The sequence below is a fragment of the Prunus mume genome, linkage group LG7 (genome assembly GCF_029339155.1).
Source record: "Prunus mume cultivar Tortuosa linkage group LG7, ASM2933915v1, whole genome shotgun sequence".
Classification (NCBI taxonomy): domain Eukaryota; kingdom Viridiplantae; phylum Streptophyta; class Magnoliopsida; order Rosales; family Rosaceae; genus Prunus; species Prunus mume.
In genome coordinates, this window is record NC_142704.1 from 3,697,030 (window position 1) to 3,724,678 (window position 27,649).

A 27,649-nucleotide genomic window follows, 5' to 3' on the forward strand; every position below is an offset into this window, starting at 1 on the left:
GAGAGAGAGAAAGAAAAGCAAACCTGGGATTACAGATTGGTAAGTTGAATTAGGGAGTGTAGGAATTGCTTCAAACCAAGCCTACAGACGTGCGTGCTCAACAGTAGTTCGACCAAAGGCTACAAATGTGCGTGCGAATCCAAATTTTGTGTAGTAGGGTTTTGCCTTTTAGGTTTATGTGGGTTTTAATTTTTAAGGGTATTTGTGTCTATTTAGGTGAGTTTTTGGCTATATTTGAAAGATTTTATAAAAACTAACATTTTTGAAAGTGGAGGGTAAATTTTGGCTATTTTTGATAAAAACTCCCAATATAAGGTATATAGCTTTCAATGTGAGAGCCTGTTGGGTTTTTGTAGTTGCCTGTAAAGAGGGTTAGGGTCACATTTTATAACTTCATAACCGTCACAATTATTTTCACGAGGAAGCATGTTCCAGCAGAACAATTTTTTCCTATTGTTTCTCTCAGACCCTAGAAAAACTAGAAAAAGGTTGAGATTTTCTATTTAACCCCTCACTTCTCTTTGTTCACCCCAATACTTAAATCATTAAGCTGCAAGTTTTATTATAGTGTAATAAGACAAAAAAGGTCATCCAACTTAATACTTAACACTAGTACATCTATTCACACACCCCACCACTCTACATATTAAGTTTTAGAAAAATACAAATTCCTCACCACTCTTGATATCCTTGATATCCGATGCATTGAAGCACCGTGTGCGGCTAGACGATTAGGTTCCACAACTGTAGAAGATTCTTTCCAAGGCTTGAAGAGAAAGATCAGTTGTGACAACATCTCATGTATACTACAAATACTTTTGCTTCAAACTGATGCCTAGCACAGGAAGAAAATCTCATGTATTTTTGCTTCAAACTAATGCCTTCAGACCGTCCTTAAACTGATGCCTAGCACATACTTTTGCTTCAAACTTTCACCCCAAACAAAATCTCATGTATATTACAAATATTGTTTAATGATTTAAATATTGAGGTGAACAAAGAAAATTGTGGGGTTTAAATAGAAAATCTTTTTCATTTCTTATTTTTTTAGCTTGGAGTGTATTTAAGGGTAGTTTAGAAAGATAGTGGGTTTTCTTAGAAATTGTGAAAATTTAAATTAAAAGTTGGGTTGAACTTAGAAGTCATGGGGTGAACTAAGAGAAATGCGAGGTTTAAATAGAAAATCTCAAAAGGTTTTACCTTCGAAACTTACTTTTAAGCTAAGGTCAGGCGATCGCCAATGACAATTTGGTCTATTTTGTTGGGGGAAGTCCCGAGTCTTGAATCTGAATTTAAATCTCATAAACAACAGTTGTTTGTCAAACGAAAAATTAAATAAATCTGAGGCTAAGGTCCATCACTATTTTGTATGGTCCATGTTGAAATAAATTTCTGGTTAACTGTATGATGATGTTCCGTGTACGGGTACGTAGATGCTAATTTGACACACACCGAATAATTCTATAACATCTGCTTACAGAATTGGTGTGTTCCCTCGGTGGGTTTCCGTGATGGACTTAACATCTTCATGCTCTAACTTCTACAGTTTGGAGGAATTTGGAACTTGTGATAAGCAGGTGCGCATGCCTTGACTGAAGATTTAGATTGTAAAAAAAAAATTATTCCATAATTACGGCCATGGTTTCTTCTATATGAATTTGGAATCTGGTTCTTATTTTTCCTGAAAAAAACGGCTAGGAATGGAGACTTATTCAGTGGAGGACATAAAGTTCCTCTTTAAAACATTCCTTTAACCATGAAAAGTTAGGGAAGACAATACAAGCTCAGAAATCAAATTTCTGTTCCAAGCAAAAAAATATCGGCAGAAATTTGGAATGAATCAACCATTGATTGATGTGAGTTTCACAATAAATCAACAAATCAACCATTGATTGATGTGAGTTTCGCAATAAATTGCATTATTGCTTTTTCGAGCATGTACTTAACGAATTCTTAGCAAACTTTAGAAAGAACAGAAAAATGATCCAGCCAAATAAAGGGGAAAAGGGGGAAAGATTGTAAACATTCTAAACTAAAATTTACACTTTGTGTACAAATTAAACAGTTAAATTACATAATACACTGTGAACCACTACAGTGTTTGCTGAGTGAGGCCTTTATTACCGAAAACTTTGTAGAAAACATACCACGCGTGATGAGGGATCATGTTGATAAATTCACGGATGAAATACCTGGGTTTTTGCGAAAGGGATGTTTTTATGTCAAGAGCAGAGAGAGATGCTTTGTAAATTGGAAAGCCAGGCCCCATTTTGGGGGAGGAGAGGAATGAGCTAGAAGCACTCGTATTATGCTTCATGTTATGTTGTTTGACAATATCTAAGTACATCGGAACTTGTTTGTGTGTATGTACTCCAAAGGAGTCGTCATGTCTTTTTGTTTTTTTGGTTTAAAGATACAATTGACATGTCTTGATTTTGGTTGATTAATCCTATTAGTTAAAACACCCATCTCTTCGGCAGATTAAGTGCACTACACAAACTACTCAACAAGACGAAAAAACAAATACGTGCAATGATAAATAAGTGAGCTGGGCATCTCTCATTGATGATGTCAAGAATTTGAGGATGCTAATGTCTCTTTCATTCCAAGGGAGCTCATTTACTGGCAAAACATGCATTAAACTGTAATGCTATTTTAACTCGGGTAGAAGAGGCTCCCTCTGATTGGAGCAATTCCTCCATGATCATACTCTTGTTACATACAAATGTAATACAATCTCAACCTACAAATTAATGTTATTCATAAAAACATAAGAATCACGATGACAACTCACGGTGTACAGCAGAACTCGAGCGTGAACCAATCAAGGCCCTTGATATCCATAGAACGAACAGTTGAATGCAAGGTCCTGATCATATGTGTTCCTTCTTCTCCAACAATAATTTGAAATGTGGTGATACAAATGTATTGAACACAAATACTCTGTTATAAGCTCATAAAATGGCAACGGTGGACTTGCAATATTCAGGCCTTCGTGCAATTGAAAGAGTTTGCTTAGCGAATATGCAACACCACCGTCATCACCCTTTTCCATTCGAAAGGAGAATGCTATAATATTTTCCCCAAGTGCATGTAAGGCATAGATAGTCTTACCTACAACCACGGCGCTCCCTCGAAAAGGAGCATAAGTAGAAGTGTCAACTTTCACTTGATTCCATTCTTTTCCCTTTCTGCTCTCATGAAAAGCAAAGACTTTGAATTTGTTGAGCCTGAAGTTGCACAACGAAAACAAAATAACACTACGACAAACGGCATAACCAGTTATTTCCGTCTTATATAGCTCATCGTTATAAAATGGAAAAGGAGGCAGTAACTCCCAATGCTCATGATCAGGATCAAATTTCTCAAAGCGTTGATCGTGAGGCATTTCCTCCCAGTGCTTATTACGATTAGGATCATATTTCTCAGAGCCATATGGTGGGATGTATGGAGATGGCAGATAATACAATTTGCCATTCCAAGACTTGAAGCTTTAAATGTCTAGTTTGTGTCGGCGTGAGTCAAAGTCAACGTTAACTTGACAAATTATATTCAATTCGGACATCATGAAATATAGATCCCACCTGCATTTTTTTTATATGGACTCCACTTCTTTGCTTCACCCCATTTATCACAACTTCTACAACCTGGTGGATGCCCATAAATTAGTGTATCACAACAATTAAGTCCAAAAGGAAGCTGTAAATGAAACATCATATTTAGCTTGCACAACAGAACAACCAAATAATTTCAGATATTTGACATTGTCCAAAACCAAATTAATCTTTTAAAAGGTTGAAAAGATGAGCAATTTCTAATTTTGTGACAAAGCACCACTCATGCTATACAGTATAGACTCTATCTAGCTATAACTAAGAGGAGTAAAAGTATAATTACCTCAGAAGGCCCAACCAACCAGCGGAAGAAAGGCACTGTTAACAAAGACCATATCCTGCATAACTGGCACTCTCAGAGCTCATTGTTGACTGTTCAACCATAATACACACACACACACACATATATATACATATGTATAGCAATCAAACATCGGTTTCCTTTTATAATAAGATAAAACTAAAAAAAGCACTCCATCCAAAGAGCCTGAGAGCACCTTGAAACATAATTATAGATAGTAACTGATGTGATACACTTCACATGTGTCTGTGCGAGTGCACGCGCAAAAGTTATGTAGCGATAAATTTGAGAATTGCAGATGAAAGAAATCTGAGTTATCAAAAAAAGTGAAAGGAGAGACAGAGAGTGCATGACAATATTAATAATACAAGGTAAGAAGAAGCGAGAGAGAGAGAGAGAGAGAGAGAGAGAGAGAGAGAGAGAGAGAGAGAGAGAGAGAGAGAGAGAGAGAGAGAGAGAGAGAGAGCTCTCACTTATGTTTGTGCTTCTTAGTAGTTTGCCAATGTACTTGATAACCAACTCAATTTCACCTTGGTATACCTTCACCTTGTCTTAGACATGTTTTGTGTTTCTACCAGTTATCAAAGCCTTCAGCCACTAAAACATAAACAAATACAAAAGTCTTTCTCTGCATTGCTATAATATTATATACATGCCTCTCTCTCTTTTTTCTTGTTTTCCAGGTGTTTATACCATATTTGACCAAGCAACTAGAAGCAACTCTAGGCAAAGCAAAGAGTCCCACATTGGAATATTACAAGAAGTGAATGCTCCCCATCACCTATAAAAGGAGACCACTCTCCCCTTAGAAAAGGATCCTTGAGGCTAAGCTTGATATTTAGTCATGGCCTTCTCCTTTCTTACTTTTATATTTGGGTCCAACCCCATGTACAAATGTAAATACACAATATTATAACAATGAGAATATACTTCTCCGTGGACGTAGCCCATTTATTAAGGGTGAACCACGTATATCTTGTCTTCTGTATGTTTATCGCTTGCTCAAATCCTCACACACTTGGTGAAGGTCCTCACCTTCACCCATCATCCATCATACCTCATCACTAGGTTGGCCTCAAAAGTGCCGAACTATTTTTGAGCGTCAACAGTTTGGCGCCGTCTGTGGGAATCGACACAAAAAGCTTCTGTCATTCTCCCCTTCTTGGTGCCCTTGGCGGTTCCTAGAAAACTTACTACCGCCTGTCATATCGACCATATTGGATAGCCTAGAAAACTTAATATGTGAAAAGCGTGAAGACAAGCGGAAAATCTTCTCGACCTTGGTGAGCTTCCAAACCCTTGCCAATAAGGGCAAAGTGACATCCCATCACTACTACATTTTAGTCTTTGCGCGACGAAGGGTCTTCGTCGCGCAAAAATATTTAGTCACACATAATTATGCGCGACGAAGTTTCGTCGCGCCGCGATCCGTCGCGCAAAGTTCGTGAAGAAAGGATTTGCGCGACGAATAAAACAATTAAATCGTGCGGTTTGCGCTACTTATAACAACCGTTTAAAAACATTTGGGGCGACCTCGGTGTCCGTCGCACAAATATTTGCTCGGCGAAAGCGATGGTCGTCGCCAAAAACTCGACGGACTCTTCCGTCGCGTGCATGAACTTTGCGCGACGAAATCATATTCGTCGCGCATACCCATTTTGCGCGAAATTATTCGTCGCGCATGATTAAAATATATTTGTCGACGTGTTATTTAAATTTTTTGCGCGACGATTTACGTTTCGTCGCGCAAAAGCAATATATATTATTTAAAAAATTTATTATTATTTGATTTTTAATTTTGTAAAAAAATAAATTTGGTTTGTTTTTAATTAAAATGAAATTACAATAAAAAGATTAATCGTAAAGAAAACATCTATTATATAAAATAAAAGAAATGTATACAAATTGTAAAAGTAATTATAAAAATAAAAAACTAATCAAATAATGTTCCAAAATCTACTTGGTCATCTGCCACATGCGGCTCGGAGGTATGGCGTCTGCAGGGGCCGTGGTGTCTTGGGATGCTCGGGGTGGGCGGGCTCGAGAGGTCGACGCGCAAAATCGGGATTGGAATCCGGACGCGCAAGGGACTGCAGAATCACCGACATCGACCCTCAAGCTCGGCAACCCGTGATGTCAAAACCGTCACTGTTGTTTGACTGCGGCGATGACGCGGTCGAGGTTCCCTCATCGGGCATTCCCCATCCCCTACAATCGTTCCCGGCCTCCTCCCGAGAGTCCGATCCAACGTCTGTGTCAAAATCTGAAATCCAGCATCATGCGGAGGATCCACAGACTCAATCGGAGTCTCGGGAGGAAGTTGGGAGGCGGACTCTTGAAGAACCAACGGCTCCTCTCCACCATCGTCGTCTGTTTAACATTACATAAAATATAAATTCAAAAATGCATATAAATTGAAAGTGTAACATAAGAATTAAAAATACATAATACTTACATGAAGGGACTCGGCCAACTCATTCCCAGGTCGAACATAAGCGTCACCAAAGGCGTCGATCTCAGGAATTTCGACCCCCCCTTAATTGAACAAGAGAAGGAAAATATTAGTATGAACAAGAGAAGGAAAATATTAGTATGAACAAAAGAAATTAATAATAATGACGTATTAAAAATTAAATATAAATTATATTATTCTTACAGACGCCGTGCATCCATCCTATATGAGAAGGGCTGGGTAGAAATGGTGAAGAAGAGTCTTCTTCTTCCTATTGCCCTTATTCACTTGGGCTTTATTACATTATACAAAAAATAAAACGTAATAATTGAACTATAAATAAATAAAATAATAATGAGATATAAACAATAAAATAAACATTAAACAAATATTATTAAAAAAATACCACATAATCGGGCGCCTGAAAATGAGCGCGAGCCACGCCAACTATCCTCCCGCCCCTCAAGCTCCTTCGGGCAACCCTCCGAAGAGGCGACTTGCGGATCATCAAACGCCTGAAAATGGTGGTGCAAGTCGCTCTTCCATGCTTGTACCTCTCACGAAGAGTTGTTGACGTCGCCAAGGTCTCCTCGTTGATGTCCTCTAAGTCGTAGTTCGCTGCAATAAATTGATTACATACATTAAGTAATAGAAATATATAAAGTTTGAAAGAAAAATAATTAAAGATAGGAAACATACGACAACTGGCCGCGAACTTGCATCTTGATCTCGTCAGGGATGACCTTCCAAGACTTCCATTGCATCGGGCAATGGGTCCGAACGACGTGGCCAATGTCGTGGGCCAAGGAGCTATGCAAGTCCGCCGTCGGTGCAGCTGATGGCGCTCGTCATATCCGATCTTGTCGATTGTTCGTCACCGGGTGACCTTCGCCGTCGACACGGCCCTCGGGTGTTCCTCTTGGCTGCAAAGGGATATGACAATATTGTTACATATACAATTAAATTGAACCATAAAATTCTCAATTAAAAAAATGTTAAAAATAAAAAAATGCAAGTGGAAGGGTATTACAGGTGCCCCAGAGGCACCGATGCGATCGATCGATGTGGTGTCGGTGGTGGTAGCGGGCGGTGTCGCCGCCTAAGCGCTAAGAGGCTGCACCACGAAGAAGATGATGATGCTGCACAGGATCCCCAGGGACCAACTAGCACGTGGTCTGCTCCATCGATCTTTGGGCGGTGGCGGTGATGCGCTTAGCGGGGCTCGAACTTCGGTGTAGCCGTCACCACCCTCGACGTCTAATCAAGTCTGACATCGCACAATTTCATTAATCAATATAGCACATACAATGTCATTAAAAATTGAACTAACTAATTAAAATCATAGTCGACCTAGGGTTTGCGATTTCGGAGTATCCGGGACTCCGATCCACGATCCGTCGAATCCTAAACGATCCTATAAATACATGGTACCACATACGTGAGTTTCAGGCTCGATCCAACGGTCGAACATGTCAAACCCTAAAATCGCACAATAGGTTCGAACAGTTCGAGACTCAAGCGATAACCAAATTCCAATCCGAGCACACCTACGAGCTCGTGACAACGAAATGTTTGCCTTTGGGACAAAATGTCCTATCCCACAAGTACCCACGCGCCACCACCGCGCCGGCGTAAGTGCCCTAAGCGATAACAATCACGGAAATCCTAAAAATTAAGGGCCAAGGTTCCTACCATAGGTTGAAAACATCAATTGGAGGCACTTTTGTTCTAGGACCTACCCCGAAAAACGGACGGAAGTGGCCGGAATTTCAATTTCAAAATCAGGCGAAACCTAGGGTTTCAAATTCACTACCCTATGCACACAATCAATCAAATCCTACACAATCATCAGCTAGAGCATGAAAAATAGCCCAGAGCGTACCTCAATTGCGGATTTGGTGCGGAGGAGAGAGACAACGGCGGCGAAGATCGGCCTAAGCGGAGAGAAATCACGGTGGCGGGATGGAAGGCGGCGGCGGAGAAGCTCGAGGTTCGGCGGTGGTGGCGGCATGGTCTGAATTAGGGGCGGAGTAGGGGCTGAGTCACGGCGGAGAGAAAGGGAGGTTTAGGGTTCCGTTTGAAAAGCGGGAAGAAGGAGAAGATCGCGATTTTGAAAACTTATTCGACTTTGCGCGACGAATATAAAAATCCGTCGCGCAAAATTCATTAAAATAACTTTGTACGACGCCTTAAAATTGCATTTTTGTCGTGCAATATTATAAAAATATGACCTTTGCGCGATGAAAAAATGATTTCGTCGCGCAAAGTTCTGAATATAAACTTTGCGACGAAAAATCTAGTGTCGTCGCGCAAAATTTATCGACCGCCCAAAATTTTGGGATTTGATTTTAAGCGCGGGAAGATAAATTCAATGATATTCTTGCGGACGAACATCGTAGTTCGTCGCAGCATTCTTTTTGCCAAACAAAATTTAAGCCAAGTGTTGGATAGAAAAGGGCTGCAATTGTTAAGTTTGCGCGAAAGGGACTTACGTTCGTAGCGCAATCGGCTTTGCCAAACAAATTTCACTAAGTGTTGGAGCGGAGAAGAGCAGCGAATTTTTTAATGATTTTGCGCGACGAAGGGACTCATGTTCGTCGCGTTAATCGGCTTTTGCAAAACAAAATTTCGCCAAGTGTTGGATAGAAAAGGGCTGCAATTATTACGTTTGCCGGCGAAGGACTTCTCTTCTTCTCGCAATCTGACTTTTGCCAAACAAATTTCACTAAGTGTTGGAGCGAGAGAAGAGCAGCGAATTTTTTTAATGATTTTGCGCGACGAAGGGACTCATGTTCGTCGCGCAATCGGCTTTTGCCAAACAAATTTCACTAAGTGTTGGAGCGGAGAAGGGCAGCGAATTTTGTTCGGGGTTTTGCGCGACGAAAGCACTACTGATTCGTCGCGATCTTTTGCTTGCGACAAGTAAGGCGATATTTCGTCGCGCAAAACCATACCCTTGTACCCTAAACCCTAAAACACTGTGCCCTAAGCCTAAATGCGAACTCTGAACTAGTTTCAATGATCCAACCGGCAATCTTCTTTTTCATAGTTCAAGATCGTATACGTCAAAAATCATAATGAATGAACATTCAGAGATTGAGTAACGGACAAAACTTTTCGATTCTAAACAAATTTTCCCGATTCAACGGTGATTTTAACTCCGATCTTGAAATTTTTTTACAGTTGCGGTTCTTGACCCTATATGAATACAGAAATGTAATTCGATCTTTAGTTTCAGATATTTACAGATACAGGACATCACATAATCTTATGTTAGACTGAATGAATGTATAAAGAAATTATTCATTTTTTTTGAATATTTTGCTTTTATGGAATACGCATTCTAGGAAACTAGTTTCAGTAATCTAGCCGTCAAATATGTTTGTTTATACTTCAAGATCGTATACGTCGAAAATGAGAAAAAAAAAACATTGAGATCAAGTAACGGACAAAGCGTTTGATTATAAGCGAAAAGTCATGATTTACTTGATTATTTTGACTCTGATTTGATGATTTTACAGCTATCTTTGTTTAACCCTATGTGAATCTGTTGAACTACTTGATCGTCAATGTCAACTATATACGTGTGTATATATCGAAATATATATGTGTATATGTTTGCGCGACGGGGTGTCTTGTTAAATCGTCGGGCAAAAGGCACTTGCGCGACGAAAATATTTGTCGCGCAAATAATAGAGTATCGCGACGTGTACATTTTCCGTCACGCAAAATCTGCGCGACAATTATGCCTTCGTCGCGCAAGGTTATTTTGATTCACATATTATTAATCTGAATTATTCATCATTACATATAATTAATTGTATGAAAGTATGATTTATTTTATTTTCTTTTGATTTGAGAATGGAAGGATTGTTGATAATCTTATTTTCTTTGTATTCATTTTTTCGGTTATATGGTTTCATTTTTTAAAAGTTTTTTGTCAAAATAAATTTAAACTTTATGATACAAATTACTTGGATATATTTATTTACCAATGGTTTATAACTACATTTATTTTAATAATGTTACATTTCTGCACATATATAATGTTTGGATATAACAAGTACATATATGAAAACATTTGCATTACACAAAATATGTCCACTAACATAATAAAATTACAATAAAAATTAATCATTCATCATCTGAACTATAATAACTTTCGTTATCGTTGCTATCATCACTTTCGGTCTCCCAATCCTCTTCCTCCTCCTCTTCCTCCGCCTCCTCTATAACTACATCATCGTCGTTGCTCGGGCCAACTGCAACATCATATCGCGGAAGATCACCGAGGTCAATTGTAATTGACTGAATCGGTATTTCGATTGAAGACACTCCTTGTATTTGAAATGGCTCTTGTATAACATTAGTATCTCGAAGTGTTTCCGCATCATTTTCCATTGAAGATTCCAAACATTGGTCAGCCACATTGTTGACGTCGTTGTCAGTTGGATCTAGTTCTGGTATAGCATACACGTTCCTGTGATCCATCTTTTGAACAATGTTCCAACCGCTTCCGGCTTTAGGGTCATCTAGATACACAATTTGTGTTGCCATGTTTGCCAAAATATAAGGGTCGTCATCATACCAAGTTCTGTGCATGTTCACAGATAGTAAGCCATGATCGATTTTAACACTTCCCGGCCTATTTGGGTTGGTGTCAAACCATCGACACTTAAACATGATCACTTGGTATCGATTTTTGTAAAGCAATTGCACGACAGTTGTGAGTTTGCCATAGAAATCAATGTCGATACTTTCGCCACCACAGGACATGGACACACGCATGTTTTGCGTACACAACTTGTCATCTCGTGCTTTGGCCAAAAATTTGACGCGCGTTGACATTACAACCGAGAACAATTCAGGTGCGAATCGGGCGAACGCCAAGTTATATAACTCATCACTGTAAGTTGGGGAATTCGATGATTTCAACTTATTCACCTAATATTATACAAAACCATTCATATGTTAGTCTGACAAAATTAAAAACTACAATTTATATATCTCAAATAACAAACACTACTAACTTACAGAATCCAAAAACCATTGTGGAAACAATTCACGGTGTTTCTAGGCAACCAAATGTGATGGATGTTCTCGCTTCATCATCTCTTCATGCTCATATAAGTATCCCATGATCTCATCACAATTGTTCAGTACGAACCAATGCGCTACCTCCATGTCATTTCTAGAAAACGACTCTCCGCGTCCAGGATCTCCAAAGGGTCGTGCGCTTTGGGCAAAAGAAAGTTTTCATTTCTCATACCTCCATCATGATTGCGCTGAGGACGATTGAAAACCGTCTCCACATCTTTTAAATACATTCCGCAGAAAGTAAGCGACTCATATTGAACCCAAGCCTCTACGATTGATCCTTCGGGCCATTACCCTTGTGGTACACTTTTTCAGCTCTCGAGAAGCCTGCCAAAATAAAGCGATATGATTGAAATTAGCAAGCATGTGATAATGATGCATACACAAACGATAAGGATTATATACCTTTCTATTGGATACATCCAGATAGTTGACAGGACCAGACAAGTAATGCCTCTTCTGGCAAGTGAACCATCACGTGCATTATACTTGTGAAGAAAGCTGGAGGAAATATCATCTCAAACTTGCATAGGACTTGGACAATGTTATGGCGCAACTGAAACATCGTCCGTTTTTCGTAAAGTTTTGCCGTCAGTTGGGAAAAAATCTGGACAACAAAATGATTGGCTTCACTACATCTTCCGGCAATAGGTGTCGAATACCAACAGGAAGTAGGCGTTGCATAAACACATGGCAGTCATGGCTTTTAAGTCGATAAATTTACCCCCGTCAACATTCACACAACGTGCGATATTAAACATACCCATCGAAACTTTCTGACGATACAAACTTTAGAAACTCTTTCTTGTCATTCGGTTTCATAGAAAAGAATGCAAGATCCCTTCTAGCTTTATCATTGTCCCTATTCATCCATAAACCCCTTCGTATGCCCATTCTTTCCAAATCAAGACGAGCTTTGATCGTGTCCTTTGTCTTCCCCTCGATATCTAGAATCGTGCCCACCAATGTGTCGAATACATTTTTCTCAACATGCATCACATCTAGATTGTGCCTCAATTTTAGTTTTGACCAATATGGGAGCTCAAAAACATAGGCTTGTGCGTCCAGTTCATATGTGTAGAAGTTACGATACGACTAACATGTTTTTCCAGCGACGCTCATGTGTCTAAGGCGACGCTCTGTGTTCCCGTCGAACTCTTTATCTTTTTCCCTCCACTCATGATCCCATGGCAACCATCTCCGATGACCAAGGTAACAAACTTTTCCAGCATGCCAACTAGAAGTTACATCTTCCTTGCATACAGGACATGCCATATAACCTTTTGTGCTCCACCCAGAAACCATTGCATATGCTGGGAAATCATTCACAGTCCACATAAGCTGCTGCCCGCAAAGTGAACATCTTCCCGTTGATTTATCGTACGTGCGAACACCGTTTGTCCATAAATCCTTCAGCTCATCAACCAGCGGCCTTAAGTAAACATCGATTGACCTCCCAGGATCCTCAGTTATCAAAACAGTCATCATCATGTATTCTTTTTTCATGCATTTCCAAGGCGGCAAATTATATGGGAATACGAAAATCGGCCAAGTGCTGTGGTGTTGGTTTAGAACCCTATATCGGATTGAATCCGTCAGGTGGCAAGTCCCAATCTAACATTTCGGGGATCAGCAGCAAACTCGGGAACGTTCGATCGAACTCTTTCCATGCCTCCCCATCTGCAGGATGCCGCATCACATCATCGTCTACCCGTTTTTCCTTATGTCATCTCATGTCTGTGGCAGTATGCGTCGACATATACAATCGCTGCAACCTAGGTTTCAGGGGCAAATAACGCATGACTTTTTGTGGGATCTTAGTCGTCCTATTCTGAGATGTCATCTTGAACCTCGACTCATTGCATATAGGACATGTATCCAACGATTCATGCTCTTTGTAGAATAACATGCAATTGTTTTTGCAAGCATGGATTTTTTCATAACCCAATCCAAGACCATTCAACACCTTCTGCGCCTGTTTATGGTCTTTCGGCAAACAATTGTCCGTCGGAAGCATTCTCTTGAAAACCCCCAAAAAGTAATCGAAACACAGGTTCGACATACGATACTTTATTTTTCCGTGCATTAGCTCCACAATGGCCGTGAGAACGGAAAAGCTCTCGCACCCCGGGTATAACTCTTGGTTGGTATTTTTAACAATTTCTCATATTGTTCAAACTCCGCATGCTTTATTGGTGTAGGTACATCATCTTGCTCTTCTTGATTCATGTTGGTCGATGCAAATGGAAAAACATCCTGTATAATATCCATGACTTGATCATTAGCATCCACAATAGGTTGAACATTGTCCACTCTTGTGGCATTTGAAGACGAAGCATGCTCTAATTGTTCCCCGTGAAGGTTCCAAATGCTATATGTCTCAATCATTCCATTCCTTACTAAATGAAATCCAACATTTTCAATTGTCTCCCATAACGTGTTGTTGCACCTCCTACAAGGACAACGGATTCTAGTTGCACCCGGGTTGTGTCTACGTGCAAACTCAATAAAATCCTCGATTCCATCCAAGTATTCGTCTGCGCATCTGTTCGGGTTCTGTATCCACCTTCTGTCCATAATTCCTGAAACCAGAATCACAACACAACAATCACAACAACTTCATACGAAGTTATAATGTCACCTTATGCCTCCGGTAAGGGTCCTATCCCATTCGGGAATGCATACTCCTGCCACGTAACCTACGACTACATGAGATTAGATTTCGGCGTGGATGAATTTACTTGCATCTCGCTCTGATTCTTGAGGTGGCCATAGGTATAAATACCTCGTACCACCCGAAGAACGTACCGAGATGACAACTAAATATCCACAATCGAAACCTAATCTTGTAGCCATAGATTACGTGACAACACTATGCATTACCAAACTGTCCAAATAATGGGACAATTCAAGAATTAATTGGACCGCAGTCATGCATTACTCATCCATGCACGAAATCCAACTAATCTCGAACGGGAAACTAAGTGTTACTAAACATAAAAATAAAAGCACGAAGTTAATTTCAATTAACTTCGTACATCACAACAGATTGTACTACGTTACACACAAATTAACAACATAATATAAATATAACTTCACAAGAACATTTTAAACATAACAAATTAACATTATTAATATATAAAACGAATAAAATACCTTCTCAATCGTTCTCCACCAATCGCTAATTAAAATATCCCTAACGAAAACAAATTAAAAAACCTTAGTACGAACTTAAATTAATACTTTTAAACTAATGACGAAAAATACTTACCCAATCAATGTATTGAAATCCCAGCAGCGGCAGAGAGGTTGAGAGAGAGGCGAGGCGAGAATGCTTTGTTTTTGCATTCTGCCTCTGCAATGGCAGAATTCTAATATGAAGAAGAAGGACTTTGCGCGACGAACACATACATTCGTCGCGCAAACTTCCGTCGCAAAAAACCAAATCGTCCGTCGCGCAAACCGTTTTTTCACCGCAAACACTGCGACATCTAACTTTTGTGCGACGCGGTACATTCCGTCGCACAACCTTTCGTTGCGCAATATTGTCGCGCAAAAACAAAATTCCGTCGCGCAAAACAAGTATTCGTCGCGCAAACGTGGAACTTTACGCGATGAAGAGTACTTACGTCGCGCAAAAAAATATCTCAACCAGGATTTTGGCGCCAAAATAAAATATCCCTCGTTCTCTTACGCGACGAAACATCTTCCCGTCGGGCTAAATAAGGGACCCACTGGTATCTGTCCTTTTTGCGCGACGAACCAATTTTCCGTCACGCAATGTTTCCTTTAGCGACGATTTATGTTTCTCGTCGCACAAATGTTTCAGCGCAAAAAATTCCCCGCTTTTTACTCGCTTATGCGTGACGAAAAATTGTTTTGTCGCGCATATACATTTTTTGCGACGAAAAGTTTTGGTGGCGCAAATTTTCAGTGGATTGCGCAACGAATAATTTCTTTCATCACACAAGTATGGTTTGCGCGACGAATTATTCTTCGTCGCGCAATCTTTCGTCGCGCAAATGGTGAAACGTAGTAGTGCATGGAGGTTCACCCAGCTGGAACAAAAGATGGCCACTGCAATAGCCATCCAAAACAGATCTCGAAAAAGTATACCGATTCAGAAACGCCCCAATAACAATGCTACGAGACTGTTCTGATTGAAGTCATTTCTTATGCTATTAAGAAATGCTTGCTGAACGTCCATCATAGCTGAAGTAGACAAAACAAAGACGAGGGCCTAACTCAGAGTAAAAAATAGGGCAATTGAGAGAAAACGCAGGAAATTAAGACACAGAAAAAACCTAAACTACAAAACGAAGGAGATGAGATTCATACAAAACGAATGAGATGAGATTCATACAAAACAAATGAGATGAGATTCATACAAATGGAAATCCACCTGCGCTTGCGATTACGATTTGTACGATTTGTCTCTGTCTGCAGTATGATTTGTCTCTCGCGATTGACAGAGAAAGCGAAGATTATTAAACTACAAAACCACAAAACACAGAGAAAACCTAAGATTATCAACTACAAAACGAAGGAGATGAGATTCATACAAACAAAACGAATGAGATGAGATTCATACAAAACGAAGGAGATGAGATTCATACAAAACGAAGGAGGTGAGATTCATACAAAACGGAAATTCACCTCTGCTTCACCTCGGGAACTGCGATTACGATTTGTATTCTCTGGTGAAACTGCGAAGAGAATTTTGGTGGACCGCCATTAGGACTTCTCACTCTGAACGAAATGAAATATTGTTAAGAGGGTCCATGTTTCAACTTCTTGCAAATGAATGAAATGGGGCGGATATGATCCGTACCTGGGCAATTAAGTTGAAAAAAATATATTAGAAAACACGATAATTAACTAAATAGAAGGAAAAACAACCTAAAACAACACTCACTCAGGTTCAAAAAATAAATAAATAAATAAATAAACAGAAGGGAAAAAACTTAAAACAACACTCACCCAGATCCGATTAGAAATGGACAGAACGTGAACCCGATTAGAAATGGACACAACGTGAACCCGATTAGAAATGGACACAACGTTAACCGATCCATAGAGTTAGAAACAAAAACACAGAGAACATATGTTCTATATATTTTTGTTGCCGACTCCATGGATCGGTTCGTTCTCTACAATTGTCAAGGCATGTTAGGTTTTTATAGGTTGTGTTTAGTAGAACAGATCACAAGATGGTTCGGGGTTTACAAGTGTTTTGAGATGGTTTGGGGTTTACAAGTGTATTGGGATGGCGTTTGGTTGAACCTGAGATGTAGGGAGGAAGGGGAGACATATGAACTTTGGTTGTTCTAGTTTAAAAGCGGAAGACGGCATCTCTCTCTTCGTGTCTATCTATCCTATTTATACCCAAGGAACAGAAAGTACACCCCTACAAATCTAACCGTCGAGAATTATAATGATCCAACGGCTCTGGATGAACAGACCGTTTTATCTCCTATTTTGGCGCCCTTGAAAGTGGAACGGACGGACGCCTATTTAAGTAACCAACACGTAAAATCTTATGAGAACGGATTCATAGGAAGATGAATGTAATTGCATTAGAGCAACTCCACCCATTTGCCCTTAGCCATGGCAAGGGGGGGAGCTAGGGAAGCTACTATTCACGTGAATAGTGGTTGCCCTTGCAAAATCCGAATTTTGTGTTTCCACCCGTTACCCTTGCTAAGGGCAGTTACTATTCATTTTTTTGTTTTATTCACAATTTTTTTTACCTCAATAATTAATTTGGATAATATTTTCGGATAAGATTTACGGGTTCCTACGTGTCAAGACTATTCATAATCGGATAAAATTTCGGGATAAGATTTTTGGTTCAAATTTCGGATGAATTTCAAAATTCAAATTTCAGATAAATTTTTGGGTTCAAATTTCGAATGAATTTCAAAATTCAAATTTCGGATGAATTTCAAAAATCAAATTTCAGATAAATTTGGGTTCAAATTTCGGATGAATTTCAAAATTCAAATTTCAGATAAATTTGGGTTCAAATTTCGGATAAATTTCAAATTTCAGATAAGATTTTCATCCAATCAAATCAAGCCACGTGGCATCTCTATCTTGCCAAATTTTTATATAAAACCAGAGGCTCACCTCATACCTATCACACCACATCTTTCAATATTTTCATTTCTTAGAGTTTAGAATTCATACTCCATTCATTCTCAATGGAAGAATATAGGAGATGCTTGGAGAGGCAAGAGAGAAAGAAAGGAGAAAACCGTAGAGCCGATGAAATCAATGAGTTGCGAGAGGCAAGTTGATGAACAAGTTCTCATAGCGTGGCAATGGAAGAGGAAGAGAACCAAGGTCGCCGTGGTTCACAAGTCGATCGTCGCGGAATGTGGACAGACATAGGCATTCTCGGGTAAGAATCTTTTGGAAGATTATTTTATCCCAACTGCTTTGTACTCTGATGTTGATTTTGAAGGCGATTTAGAATGCAACCCCATTTGTTCAATAAAGTCATGCATGATATTTGCAATTATGATGCATACTTGTTCAAAAGTGTGATGCTACTGGGGTTTGGGCATTCTTTCGAAGCAAAGCTTACAATGTTATACGCATGTTGGCGTATGGAGCATCTGTTGATCAGGTGGATGAGGTTGCCCGAATGGGGAAGTCCACTACGTTGGAGGCTTTGGTAAGATTTTGTGACGCAGTTGAAAATCTGTACACTAGGGACTACTGCGAGACCTACTCCTGAGGACCTCCAACGGCTTCTACAAAAGTCAAATCTCGAGATTTCGGGAATGATTGGTAGCATCGACTGCATGCATTGGCAATGGAAGAATTGCCCAACTGCTGGCAAGGTGATTACGGAAATAGAAAAGGCACAAAAAGTATCATCACGAAGCCGTTGCTGGCTTCGACACATGGGTTTGGCATGCATTCTTGGGTTGCGGGCCCAAAATGACCTCAACGTTGGGTCAATCTCCGGTCTTCAACGATGTTTTGACCGCCAAGGCCCCAATATTACCTATCAAGTCAACAATACAGTCTACCAGACGGGGTATTATCTAGCTGACGGTATCTACCCAAGGTGGACCACATTTGTCAAATCCATTCGAATCCCCGATCCCATAAGCAAAAATTATTTGCTACTTATCAAGAAGGATACAGGAAAGATGTCGAAAGGTGTTTTGGCATCCTTCAAGCTCGATGGTTGATTGTTCGAGGTGCGGCCCGTATATTTGATGAGGAGATCCTCGAAGCATTATGATGACTTGCATCATCCTCTATAATATGATTGTGGAGGATGAGTACGATTATGATGCTGGAGAGGTCTATGAACCGGATCCAATAAACACGGCCTTGACCCGGATTTATGAAAGGCCCATGGGGCCAAATGGAGAACCGTTTGAGCCGGAACCGTTGGTGAGGGACGATCGTATGATGACCCGGATGATAGATCGATATACAGAGATGCAATCTTCGTATATTCATGAAAGCCGTCAACTTGACTTGATAGAGCATATATGGACGGTGAAAGGGAATGAAGATGAATGATGGAGCATAGATGCTTTGGTTATGTTTTAGGCCTTATGTTTTGGTTGTGTTGTTTAGTATTGCTTATGGTTTGGTTGTGTTATTTTTTTATTTATTATTGTGCCTTGTTTGTAGTTTTTGTTTTAATTTTAATTATGTTTTGTTTGATGTATGGAATATGTTGAATAAAATTGTCTTTTATTGAATGCTTTGTTTATTAAATAAAGAAATCCAATACAAGTCATTAAGAATTACTACTACTAAAATAAAAAACATGAAGTACACCAACTTTAATAGAAAACAAGAAAAATAAAAATACATAAAAGGTATGCCAACTAATTTAATGGTTTTGATCATTTAACCAATCCGTGTTGCTAGGCCCATCATCCTGGAAAAGTCTTCTTCTCATAACATCCCTTCGTTCTAGCTTCCAATATTGTTTTGTATCAGGGGACATATGGCTTGTATCCATCGCCATAGTTTCCCGATCCGTCTTCTCCATATCTTTTTTGCGCAAATACTCCTTTTCTCGTGCACACTCGGCTTGAATTGCCACCTCCATATCTTGGCGTTTTGCTCCATTTCAATTCTTATGCCGTTTTGCCTTGCAATTTCCTCCAAAAACTTTGAATTATGATTGCTTGAATTACCGTTTTCTTTGCCTTCGCAGCCTTTCGGCCAATGGGCCTCGGTTCCTTTTGGATGGGTGAGTCTTCACTCATAGGGGAATCGAGAGGTGAATCCGATGTCGTTGCATCACGGAGAGGCGTCTCGTTTAACACAACGTCGGGACCCGTGGGAATAATATTGAAGCGTTTACAATATTTCACCACCTCCCAACATTCATGATGGGTGAATTTTTTTTTGCCACCCCCGGTTGCACCGAACCACATCTGTGCTTGAATGAGCTATTTAACAAAAAAATGGAAATGCAATAACTATTTAAAATATATTGGATATGCAAGTAACAAAATAAAAATAATGAAAATGCAATTAACCTTACAAATAAATTGGAAGTGCAAGAAATATGAAGAAACAATTGGAAATGCAATAAATATTAACAACATATTGAAAATGCAAGAAATATAAAGAAACAATTGGAAATGCAAGAAATATTAACAACATATTGAAAATGCAAGAAATATTAACAAAATATTTGAAATGCAAGAAATATTAGCAAAATATTTGAAATGCAAGAAATATTAACAAAATATTGAAAATGCAATAAATATTAACAACATATATATTTTAGGACATTAAACTTAATATAACGAAAATTACAAAATACTTACCTCGTTAGTACGATTTTCCCCACTTCTATACAAGTTCATCGCTTTTGCCAAGGCATCTCTCCATTTTGCCATCTCTTTGTTGAGATGTTTCTACCTACTCGGCAATGTCATTTCCGTACGCAGGCGAGTCCGAATTTTTCATAAATTGCATGAATTTTCCACATATGGAAAAATTTCATCTCATTGCCTGTCAAGGACAATGACAAACTCGAGCCAAGCCTCACACAAAGAAACATCTTCCATGGTGCTCCACGCCCCTCCGGTTTCAATAGAAGAAGCCATAAAAATAAGAAATAAAATTACAAGGTGAAAGAGATGAAAATGTTGAGTGAAGAGTGAAGAAAATGTTGAGTGAAGAGTGAAAAAAATGTTGAGTAATTGTAGAAGTAGAATAAAATGTATGAGAATTTGTGTTGAAAGTGAAGGGTATTTATAGGTATTTATAAGAAGAAAAAAATCAGAATTTTTAAGTATTTTTTAGTATTTTTTTTCATAATTTTATTGCTGAAAAATCGCCAGCCGTTGGATGAAGCTTTGGAATCAAATCGAGCGGGCGTGCCACGTGTCTTCCACCCGTTGGGCTGGCGTCGCGTTGACGTCAGCGCGCTGATTCAAATTTGAATTGCGGCTTGCGACGTCGGCTGACGTCACCCCGGCGTTTTGGACTGGCGGAACTTGCCGGTGGGTCCACCCGGGCTGGTCTCTGAGCGAAATTTTTCCCCACCCTCGGGCTGGGCTGCACCGTGGACTTGGCCTTAGAAATGAAAACCATTAATTGAAAATAATTGCTTTTTCTAGACTAGTATCCCTACCGTGGAAACTTGAAATAAATAATCCAACGGGTCGGAGGAAAATCAGAAGTGATTAGATTGATGGAAATTGAAAAACCATTAATTGGAAATTGGAAAATTGATTCTCCATTATCAATCAAATATATAATTACCATTCCAACATATTTATGATAAATGAACTGCAATTTTGGCATGTATGTTATTATCTATATATATAAAGCAAAAGGTGAAGAATGGTGAAACATTCAAAATATCATAAAATGTCCTTTGCTAATCCAAACAGTAAGTATTAAAATTATTAATTAAATGAGGATAATATGGTAAATTCACACTTTTTCCTATTATAAAAAATTAAAATTAAAAGAAAAATCAGATAATGATTTCTATTTTTATGAAACACAACTACCCATTATCTTTTTTAATTCTAAAATAAATTTTTTTTTTAAAATGCCTCTCGCAAGCGCGGAAGCGCGTGCAGAGAGGCTAGTAATATGAATATTGCAATTTTATAACCATAACAAAATCTACTTATTCATTGTCCAGGGATCGTGTCAATATACTACTTGAAAATAATTTTGGTTGCATAAGTAAGTATTTATAATCACTTACAAAATAACAAAAAATATTCGGATGCGTAATTCATTTTGAAACCACAATATAATAATTTATCATCAATTCAAACTCGAATCCACTTGTCATATACGCGTTTATTATTTATTTATTTATTTATTTATATTTGGAGTGCTAATCTTACATTCGTTTGGTAATAGGATCACTACATATGGCTATTGAGTTTTGTCCACTTCATACATTAAACTAGTTTATATGGCCATATAATGATTTTATGAGGTCATATATACGTATGTATTCTAATGAATTCATGTTATGTCTTGTAGATATATTGTTTTTCACATAGATCAAAGTGGATGTGATGGAACAATGGCATCCTATTAGTATGGTGTGTAATCATTATACTTTATAATTGACACGTTGCGCATAGGTTGTCAGTATAACCGAGCGGTGATACTTGGTTTTTTCCTAATTATTTTTAAAAACCGTAGAGTAGGGCAGCTTTACTGTTTTGACATGTGGTGACTAGCCGCTAGGCGGGTCCTTTTTAAATATATATAAATAGTATAGCCTAGCGGCTATACCTTTTTTTAGTGTTTTAAAAAATCCAGTATTGCCGCACGGCTATCACCGTTTTTATAAAATTTTTGAAAAATAGCGTTACCATATTTAACACTCGGCGCCTAGCGCTAGGCGGGTCCTTTTTCTAATATATATAAATAGTATAGCCGCGAGGCTATACTTGCTGTTTGTAATTTTTTTTAAAAATCGAGTATAGCCGGCCGGCTATACTGGTTTTGACACGCGGGCACCTAATCGATTTTTAAAAATTAAAAAAAGGGTATAGCCGGCCGGCTTTTTATAAAGAAAGATACAGGTGTGCGAAAATCATTCTGGCAGGTAAAGAAAGAGCACCAACCAACAAAATTCATAAACACACAGCTCCAACTATTCAGATGTAAGATAAGATCAAAGAATAAAAGACCACCCTAGTTTAAGTTGAAAATTTATTAACCCATTAGACAGTCATTTTCAACCTAGATCCAACATGAACCCTATTGCACTCACATTGAGATTAAATGAACATCTGTGACTGGACTGGACGTTAGAATCTACAACCATAGCTTCATAATTCACAGAAAATTATGAAAAGAAGGCAATGGCAAGAACGATGGTGCAAACATTTAAGATATTACTAAGATAGCAAAGCATGAAAGCGAAAACGCATTTGCTTACATTCTCAGGAAGGCAGTATCCATGATCAATTGGAATGAGCACAGTCTGACCATCTTCCCCTTTTCTAAACAAAATATTCCCGGCATGCCTGTCGGCATTTACCATTCTTAGATCAAACACACTAATCTTGTGCACCTCCTCCACGGGGAAACGACTAGGACCCATGTCCTCACAACTTCCATCATTCTTCATGAACATCTGCAATGACCCAATCTTAACATTCTTTAATGAGCCTTCATACCCTTTGGAATAATTAAAGCCTTTGTGCAAGCACCTAACCAAAACTGTAGGAGGCACGCCAGCAAAGCCAATAGCCTCTCGCTTGATAAGTTGCGAGGCCCGCCCTTGGGATGATTTAATATGTATGCTGCAACTTCCCTCAGGGCTCCTTCTCCCACCCTTGTTCCCCTTTTCAAACCTTCACCATCCGGAGATACAGCCACGCTATGGGGATTGTTCACTGCAATAGACTATCTTCATTTGTAGAGTTGTCTCAAATTCGAATCTCTATGACACCCACCTTCGCTTTTAAACCATCTTCATTTGTATTAAAGAGGGAAAAAAAAAAGGGTAAGGGTTTAACTATTGTGTTGCTTAATAAAATGAAAGCCCATGCATTTAACGCCCATTTAAGCCCAATGAGGCAACCATTTAGGCCCATGGTTTAGAGCCCATGGTTTAGAACCCAAGGTTGGGACTTTCAACTGCCCCTTTACCCGCCAAAACCCTCGTCTCGGACCAGACTCTGAAACAATGGCTATCAATCTTCTGCTTGTTACTTTGCTCTGCATTCTCATCTCAACCGTTGTTTCACAGTCTGGGTCTCCTCCATTTCCTCAAGAACTCATCAATGCCATCATCAGCCCCACTCCTTCACCTTCTTCTTCTTCAATCCCTCCAACCCCAACACCCTCAATCCCACAGACTCCTCTTGTCCCTGCTCTCTTTGTCATCGGCGACTCCTCTGTCGACTGTGGCAACAACAATTTCCTAGGAACTTTCGCTCGTGCTGACCACCTTCCCTACGGTCGAGACTTCGATACCCACCAACCCACTGGGAGGTTCTGTAATGGCAGAATCCCTGTTGATTATCTTGGTAAATGTTGCTTCTTTAAACACCCTTTTCTTGCTCTGATGGGTTGTTTCTGTGTTCTTGGTTCATTTCATGTCGAAGATTTTTCTGGTTGGCTCTTTTTGTCTTTCACGTCAGAATTCTTGTTTAATTTTCCAATAAATGTAGAGGTTCAGTGAAGCTTTTGGTTTTCTTGGAACCCCCAAAATGGAAGAAATCCAAAGTTCACGGATTTTACCAACCAATTTCTTCATTTCTTGAAGGATTCAGTAATGAATGTGTTTTCGTGAACCAGAATTCAGGATAAAAGCTAAATTTTGAATGTTGAGAATCTGTGGCGTGTTTCTTTCAATGGCATGTGTGTTTGAGAAACTGGCTTAGTTATTAAACTTTCTCTCAGGGTTCTTTTTTTTTGTGAAATTTTCTATCAGCACTTCGTCTCGGGCTGCCTTTTGTACCGAGTTATCTTGGGCAGAATGGAAGAGTGGAAGGTATGATTCAGGGATTGAATTATGCATCAGCTGGTGCTGGAATCATATTCACCAGTGGTTCGGAATTGGTATGTTTCAAATTTTCCCCTCAGTTGATTGATAATATTGCACCAGAAAGTCAGAAATGTATTAATTTTGATATTGAACAAGAAGGCTTTTAAGCCTTTCAAGTGCTGTTAGCTTTGCAATATAAGCTCTTCATTTAATATGGTTTGATTGGGTATTTAAGGCTTCTTGATTTTGAATGACTTCGACTCTGCTGGGCTATTCCAACTATCAACCATTAGTACTGATGTAAAGTTTTCTACAGGGTCAACATGTTTCCTTCACCCAGCAAGTTCAGCAGTTTACAGATACCTACCAGCAGTTTATATTAAGTTTGGGCGAGCAAGCTGCTATTGATCTCATCTCAAATTCAGTGCTTTACATTTCAATTGGAATCAATGACTATATACATTACTATTTGCGTAATGTATCTAACGTGCAAAATCTGTATCTACCGTGGAGTTTCAATCAGTTTTTAGCATCTACATTGAGGCAGGAAATTAAGGTGATCTCCTAACCCTACTGATTTAACATATTCTTGTCTTTATATAATGATGGTTTCTAAAATAGCCTCCCAATTTGGAGTCTAACTGATTACTTAGAGATCTTGGTTTACTTTGATGGTGCAGAACTTGTACAGCATAAATGTCATGAAGGTGGTTGTGATGGGGCTGGCACCTATAGGCTGCGCTCCTCACTACTTATCTCAGTACAGAATGAAGGATGGACAGTGTGTTGAGGAGATAAACGACACGGTGATGGAGTTCAACTTTGTGATGAGGTATATGATTGAGGAGCTACGCGAAGAGCTTCCTGATTCCAACATCATCTTCTGTGATGTGTTTGAAGGTTCGATGGATATAATAAAAAACTCTGAACATCATGGTGAGAGGTTTTCTAAATTTCTTTTTCCCCTGTTACCAAATCTGTTAGTGGTGTCCTCATCTAATGCAGTGTGAATTATGATCATGTTCAGGTTTGAATGCCACAGCTGATGCTTGCTGTGGGTTGGGGGAGTACAAGGGTTTTGTCATGTGCTTATCACCAGAAATGGCTTGCAGTAATGCTTCTAACCATATCTGGTGGGATCAATTCCATCCAACTGATGCAGTCAATGCCATCCTGGCTGATAATGTGTGGAATGGCCTGCACACAAAAATGTGCTATCCCATGAACTTGGAGGAAATGGTAGCGTTCGACTCCTAAAGATTGGATGGAGAATCTGAGGAAAAGTTGTATGCTATATAAACAGAGATTCGACGAAGAAGACTAAAGCATATCATGCAAGCATGTCACCCCTGCTTGAAAACATGACTGAGATTGTGAATTTGATGTTACATTTCACTATAGAGGTGGCATTGCCAAATTGTTGGCTGATGTCTGTTGGCAACTAAAATGTGTTTTCTGGTTTATGCAATGAGATCCAATTTAGAGGTAGTCGCTAGTTTCATCTTCAATGTCTCGTCTCAGCACAAAACTAGGAAAAGCACTTGTGATATCCCTGCAATGAATATCAACTTCAATTTAGCTTGTGTTGATCATAAATTTACAGGATGGCAACCAAATTGAAATTGAAAAATAGATATTGTTTTGAGTTTTTTTTATTCGGTACAAATCGTTTTTAGGTTTTCACTGGTTGATATGTGAAAAGTATCAGAAGAAAAACAGAAGGCTGGGACTATAAGCAAAAGAGGAATTACTTCAGGTATGGAACTGTCATGTTCTTCAATAAGGACGGATTTCGATCCACGAGTTCCCTCCACTCTTCCAGATCAATCTTTCCATCTCCATTTAAATCTGCTTCCTCAAATGTCTATGGAGTTACAAAGCAAAAGATGTACTCAGTTGATACATGACTAGGCGGATTACATGTACCACCATCTTGCATGCCTTACCTTATCAATAATGGCTTCCACAATGTCATCAGAGAGGATCAAATCTGACTCCTTCAGAAGCGCCAAAACCATCTCTTTCACCTTCAAACACTACTTCAATTAAATGCTTGGATTTGAAATAAGCTTTAATGGATCTTCTCAAGGTGTCTATGTTAATCATTGCGTTAAAAAAGTAATGATTGCCTCTGTTTAGGACATGACAAGAACTAGGACTTGAAAGTGACTCTTTACCTCTTCACGTTCGATGAAGCCCGTCTGCCATATATCGTATAACTGAAATGCAACTGCCACATATTCTCTCAAAGTTTTAGTATAATCTTTACACATATAAGCAGGTTCAAATAAAAATGTACAGGATTGCTTACATGCAGCTTTTTCTGCTTGGGGTGCTTCTGGGTGGAACACACTTAGACATCGAATAAACTCTTCAAATTCTATTACCCCGTCATGTTTCGAGTCAAACATATAGAAGATCTATTAGGATAAGCAAGGTCAAGATAAGTTGTCCCCAAAAAACCACAGAGAATGTTAGAATGGCAGTAAAAAAGATCAGCATTCCAAATTTTAGGAAAAGCTACAAGTTACAATTTAAGTGTTACTTTCTTTCCCAAGTGCCAAAAAACTCAAAACCGACTTCAGGAAGCTCACCCTATCTGCAAAGAGACTTTGTTTTTTGCTGTTCCTGAATAAACCTAGCTGAAACTCTTCCTGCAAACGAAGTGTAGAATGATAACATAACACCAAATAATAGCTTTATAATATGTTCAAGCTTCATGTATCGATTCGAAACTAGAACCGATTTTTCAGTAATGGAACAGCAAGATGTTCAGCTACATGTAAACTTACTTTGCTTATAAGCCCATCATCAACTATAGAATTGCTTAGCTTCCTGAACAACTCATACAGAGTTTTAATATCAGTTATCTTAACTGCAAATACCAAAAATCGAAGTTATCAGAGTCATGAGGCGAAACCTAAAACAGAAAACTGCACCATAAAACAAGTAAATGAAAATAAAATGAAGCTTACAACATGTTTGAGCAGCAAGAACATCTGCATTGTCACATTGATGCCGCTGCTTCATGCAGACACAGCCCATCTAATCAATCTATGTGAACAAAAATTGTGTTCTTTGAGGAGAGTAAGTATATATGTCATATCATAAGTGTTATCCAATAGAAGGTATGTAGCTTTCAATGTGAGAGCCAGGGGTGGCCCTAAGGGTGTGCAAGTGGTGCCACCTGATTTTTGAGGGCCCCAATTTTTTAT

The 27,649-nt window shown here is 39.0% G+C and overlaps 3 protein-coding genes across 5 annotated transcripts in view; 2 read left to right on the top strand and 1 right to left on the bottom strand.

Annotated features, from left to right (window-relative positions):
- LOC103337751 (uncharacterized protein At4g10930) overlaps nucleotides 1-27,649 on the top strand; it is a 69,386-nt gene that overhangs the window by 25,192 nt on the left and 16,545 nt on the right.
- Nucleotides 23,611-26,012, top strand: LOC103337789 (GDSL esterase/lipase At1g71691-like). The gene is made up of 5 exons (XM_008240954.3): nucleotides 23,611-23,973; nucleotides 24,381-24,508; nucleotides 24,751-24,990; nucleotides 25,115-25,370; nucleotides 25,462-26,012. Exons 1-5 carry the CDS (start codon nucleotides 23,631-23,633, stop codon nucleotides 25,689-25,691), a joined length of 1,197 nt encoding a protein of 398 aa, XP_008239176.2. The 5' UTR covers nucleotides 23,611-23,630; the 3' UTR covers nucleotides 25,692-26,012.
- On the bottom strand, nucleotides 25,044-27,522 carry LOC148915266 (calcineurin B-like protein 7). 3 transcript variants are annotated; one of them, XM_089041834.1, is made up of 8 exons: nucleotides 27,410-27,522; nucleotides 27,227-27,309; nucleotides 27,029-27,088; nucleotides 26,746-26,854; nucleotides 26,612-26,664; nucleotides 26,381-26,461; nucleotides 26,186-26,298; nucleotides 25,044-25,986 (listed from the first exon to the last, which is right to left on the bottom strand). In XM_089041834.1, the coding sequence occupies exons 1-8, from the start codon at nucleotides 27,477-27,479 to the stop codon at nucleotides 25,914-25,916; spliced, it is 642 nt and encodes a 213-aa protein (XP_088897960.1). In that variant the 5' UTR covers nucleotides 27,480-27,522; the 3' UTR covers nucleotides 25,044-25,913. The 3 variants fall into 3 exon arrangements, with proteins under 3 accessions (XP_088897960.1, XP_088897959.1, XP_088897958.1); XM_089041833.1 differs by having other exon boundaries at nucleotides 26,381-26,470; XM_089041832.1 differs by having other exon boundaries at nucleotides 26,612-26,854.

What these genes read in the sequence shown, in the direction of transcription:
- LOC103337789 (XM_008240954.3), top strand. Translation starts at nt 23,631, where the DNA reads ATGGCTATCAATCTTCTGCTTGTTACTTTGCTCTGCATTCTCATCTCA. An exon ending in TCACCAGTGGTTCGGAATTG is followed by an intron (nt 24,509 to 24,750) that starts GTATGTTTCAAA and finishes AGTTTTCTACAG; the next exon opens with GGTCAACATGTTTCCTTCAC. An exon ending in AAAAAACTCTGAACATCATG is followed by an intron (nt 25,371 to 25,461) that starts GTGAGAGGTTTT and finishes GATCATGTTCAG; the next exon opens with GTTTGAATGCCACAGCTGAT.
- LOC148915266 (XM_089041832.1), bottom strand. Translation starts at nt 27,479, where the DNA reads ATGGGCTGTGTCTGCATGAAGCAGCGGCATCAATGTGACAATGCAGAT. An exon ending in TCTTGCTGCTCAAACATGTT is followed by an intron (nt 27,310 to 27,409) that starts GTAAGCTTCATT and finishes TGGTATTTGCAG; the next exon opens with TTAAGATAACTGATATTAAA. An exon ending in ATGATGGGCTTATAAGCAAA is followed by an intron (nt 27,089 to 27,226) that starts GTAAGTTTACAT and finishes CTTCGTTTGCAG; the next exon opens with GAAGAGTTTCAGCTAGGTTT.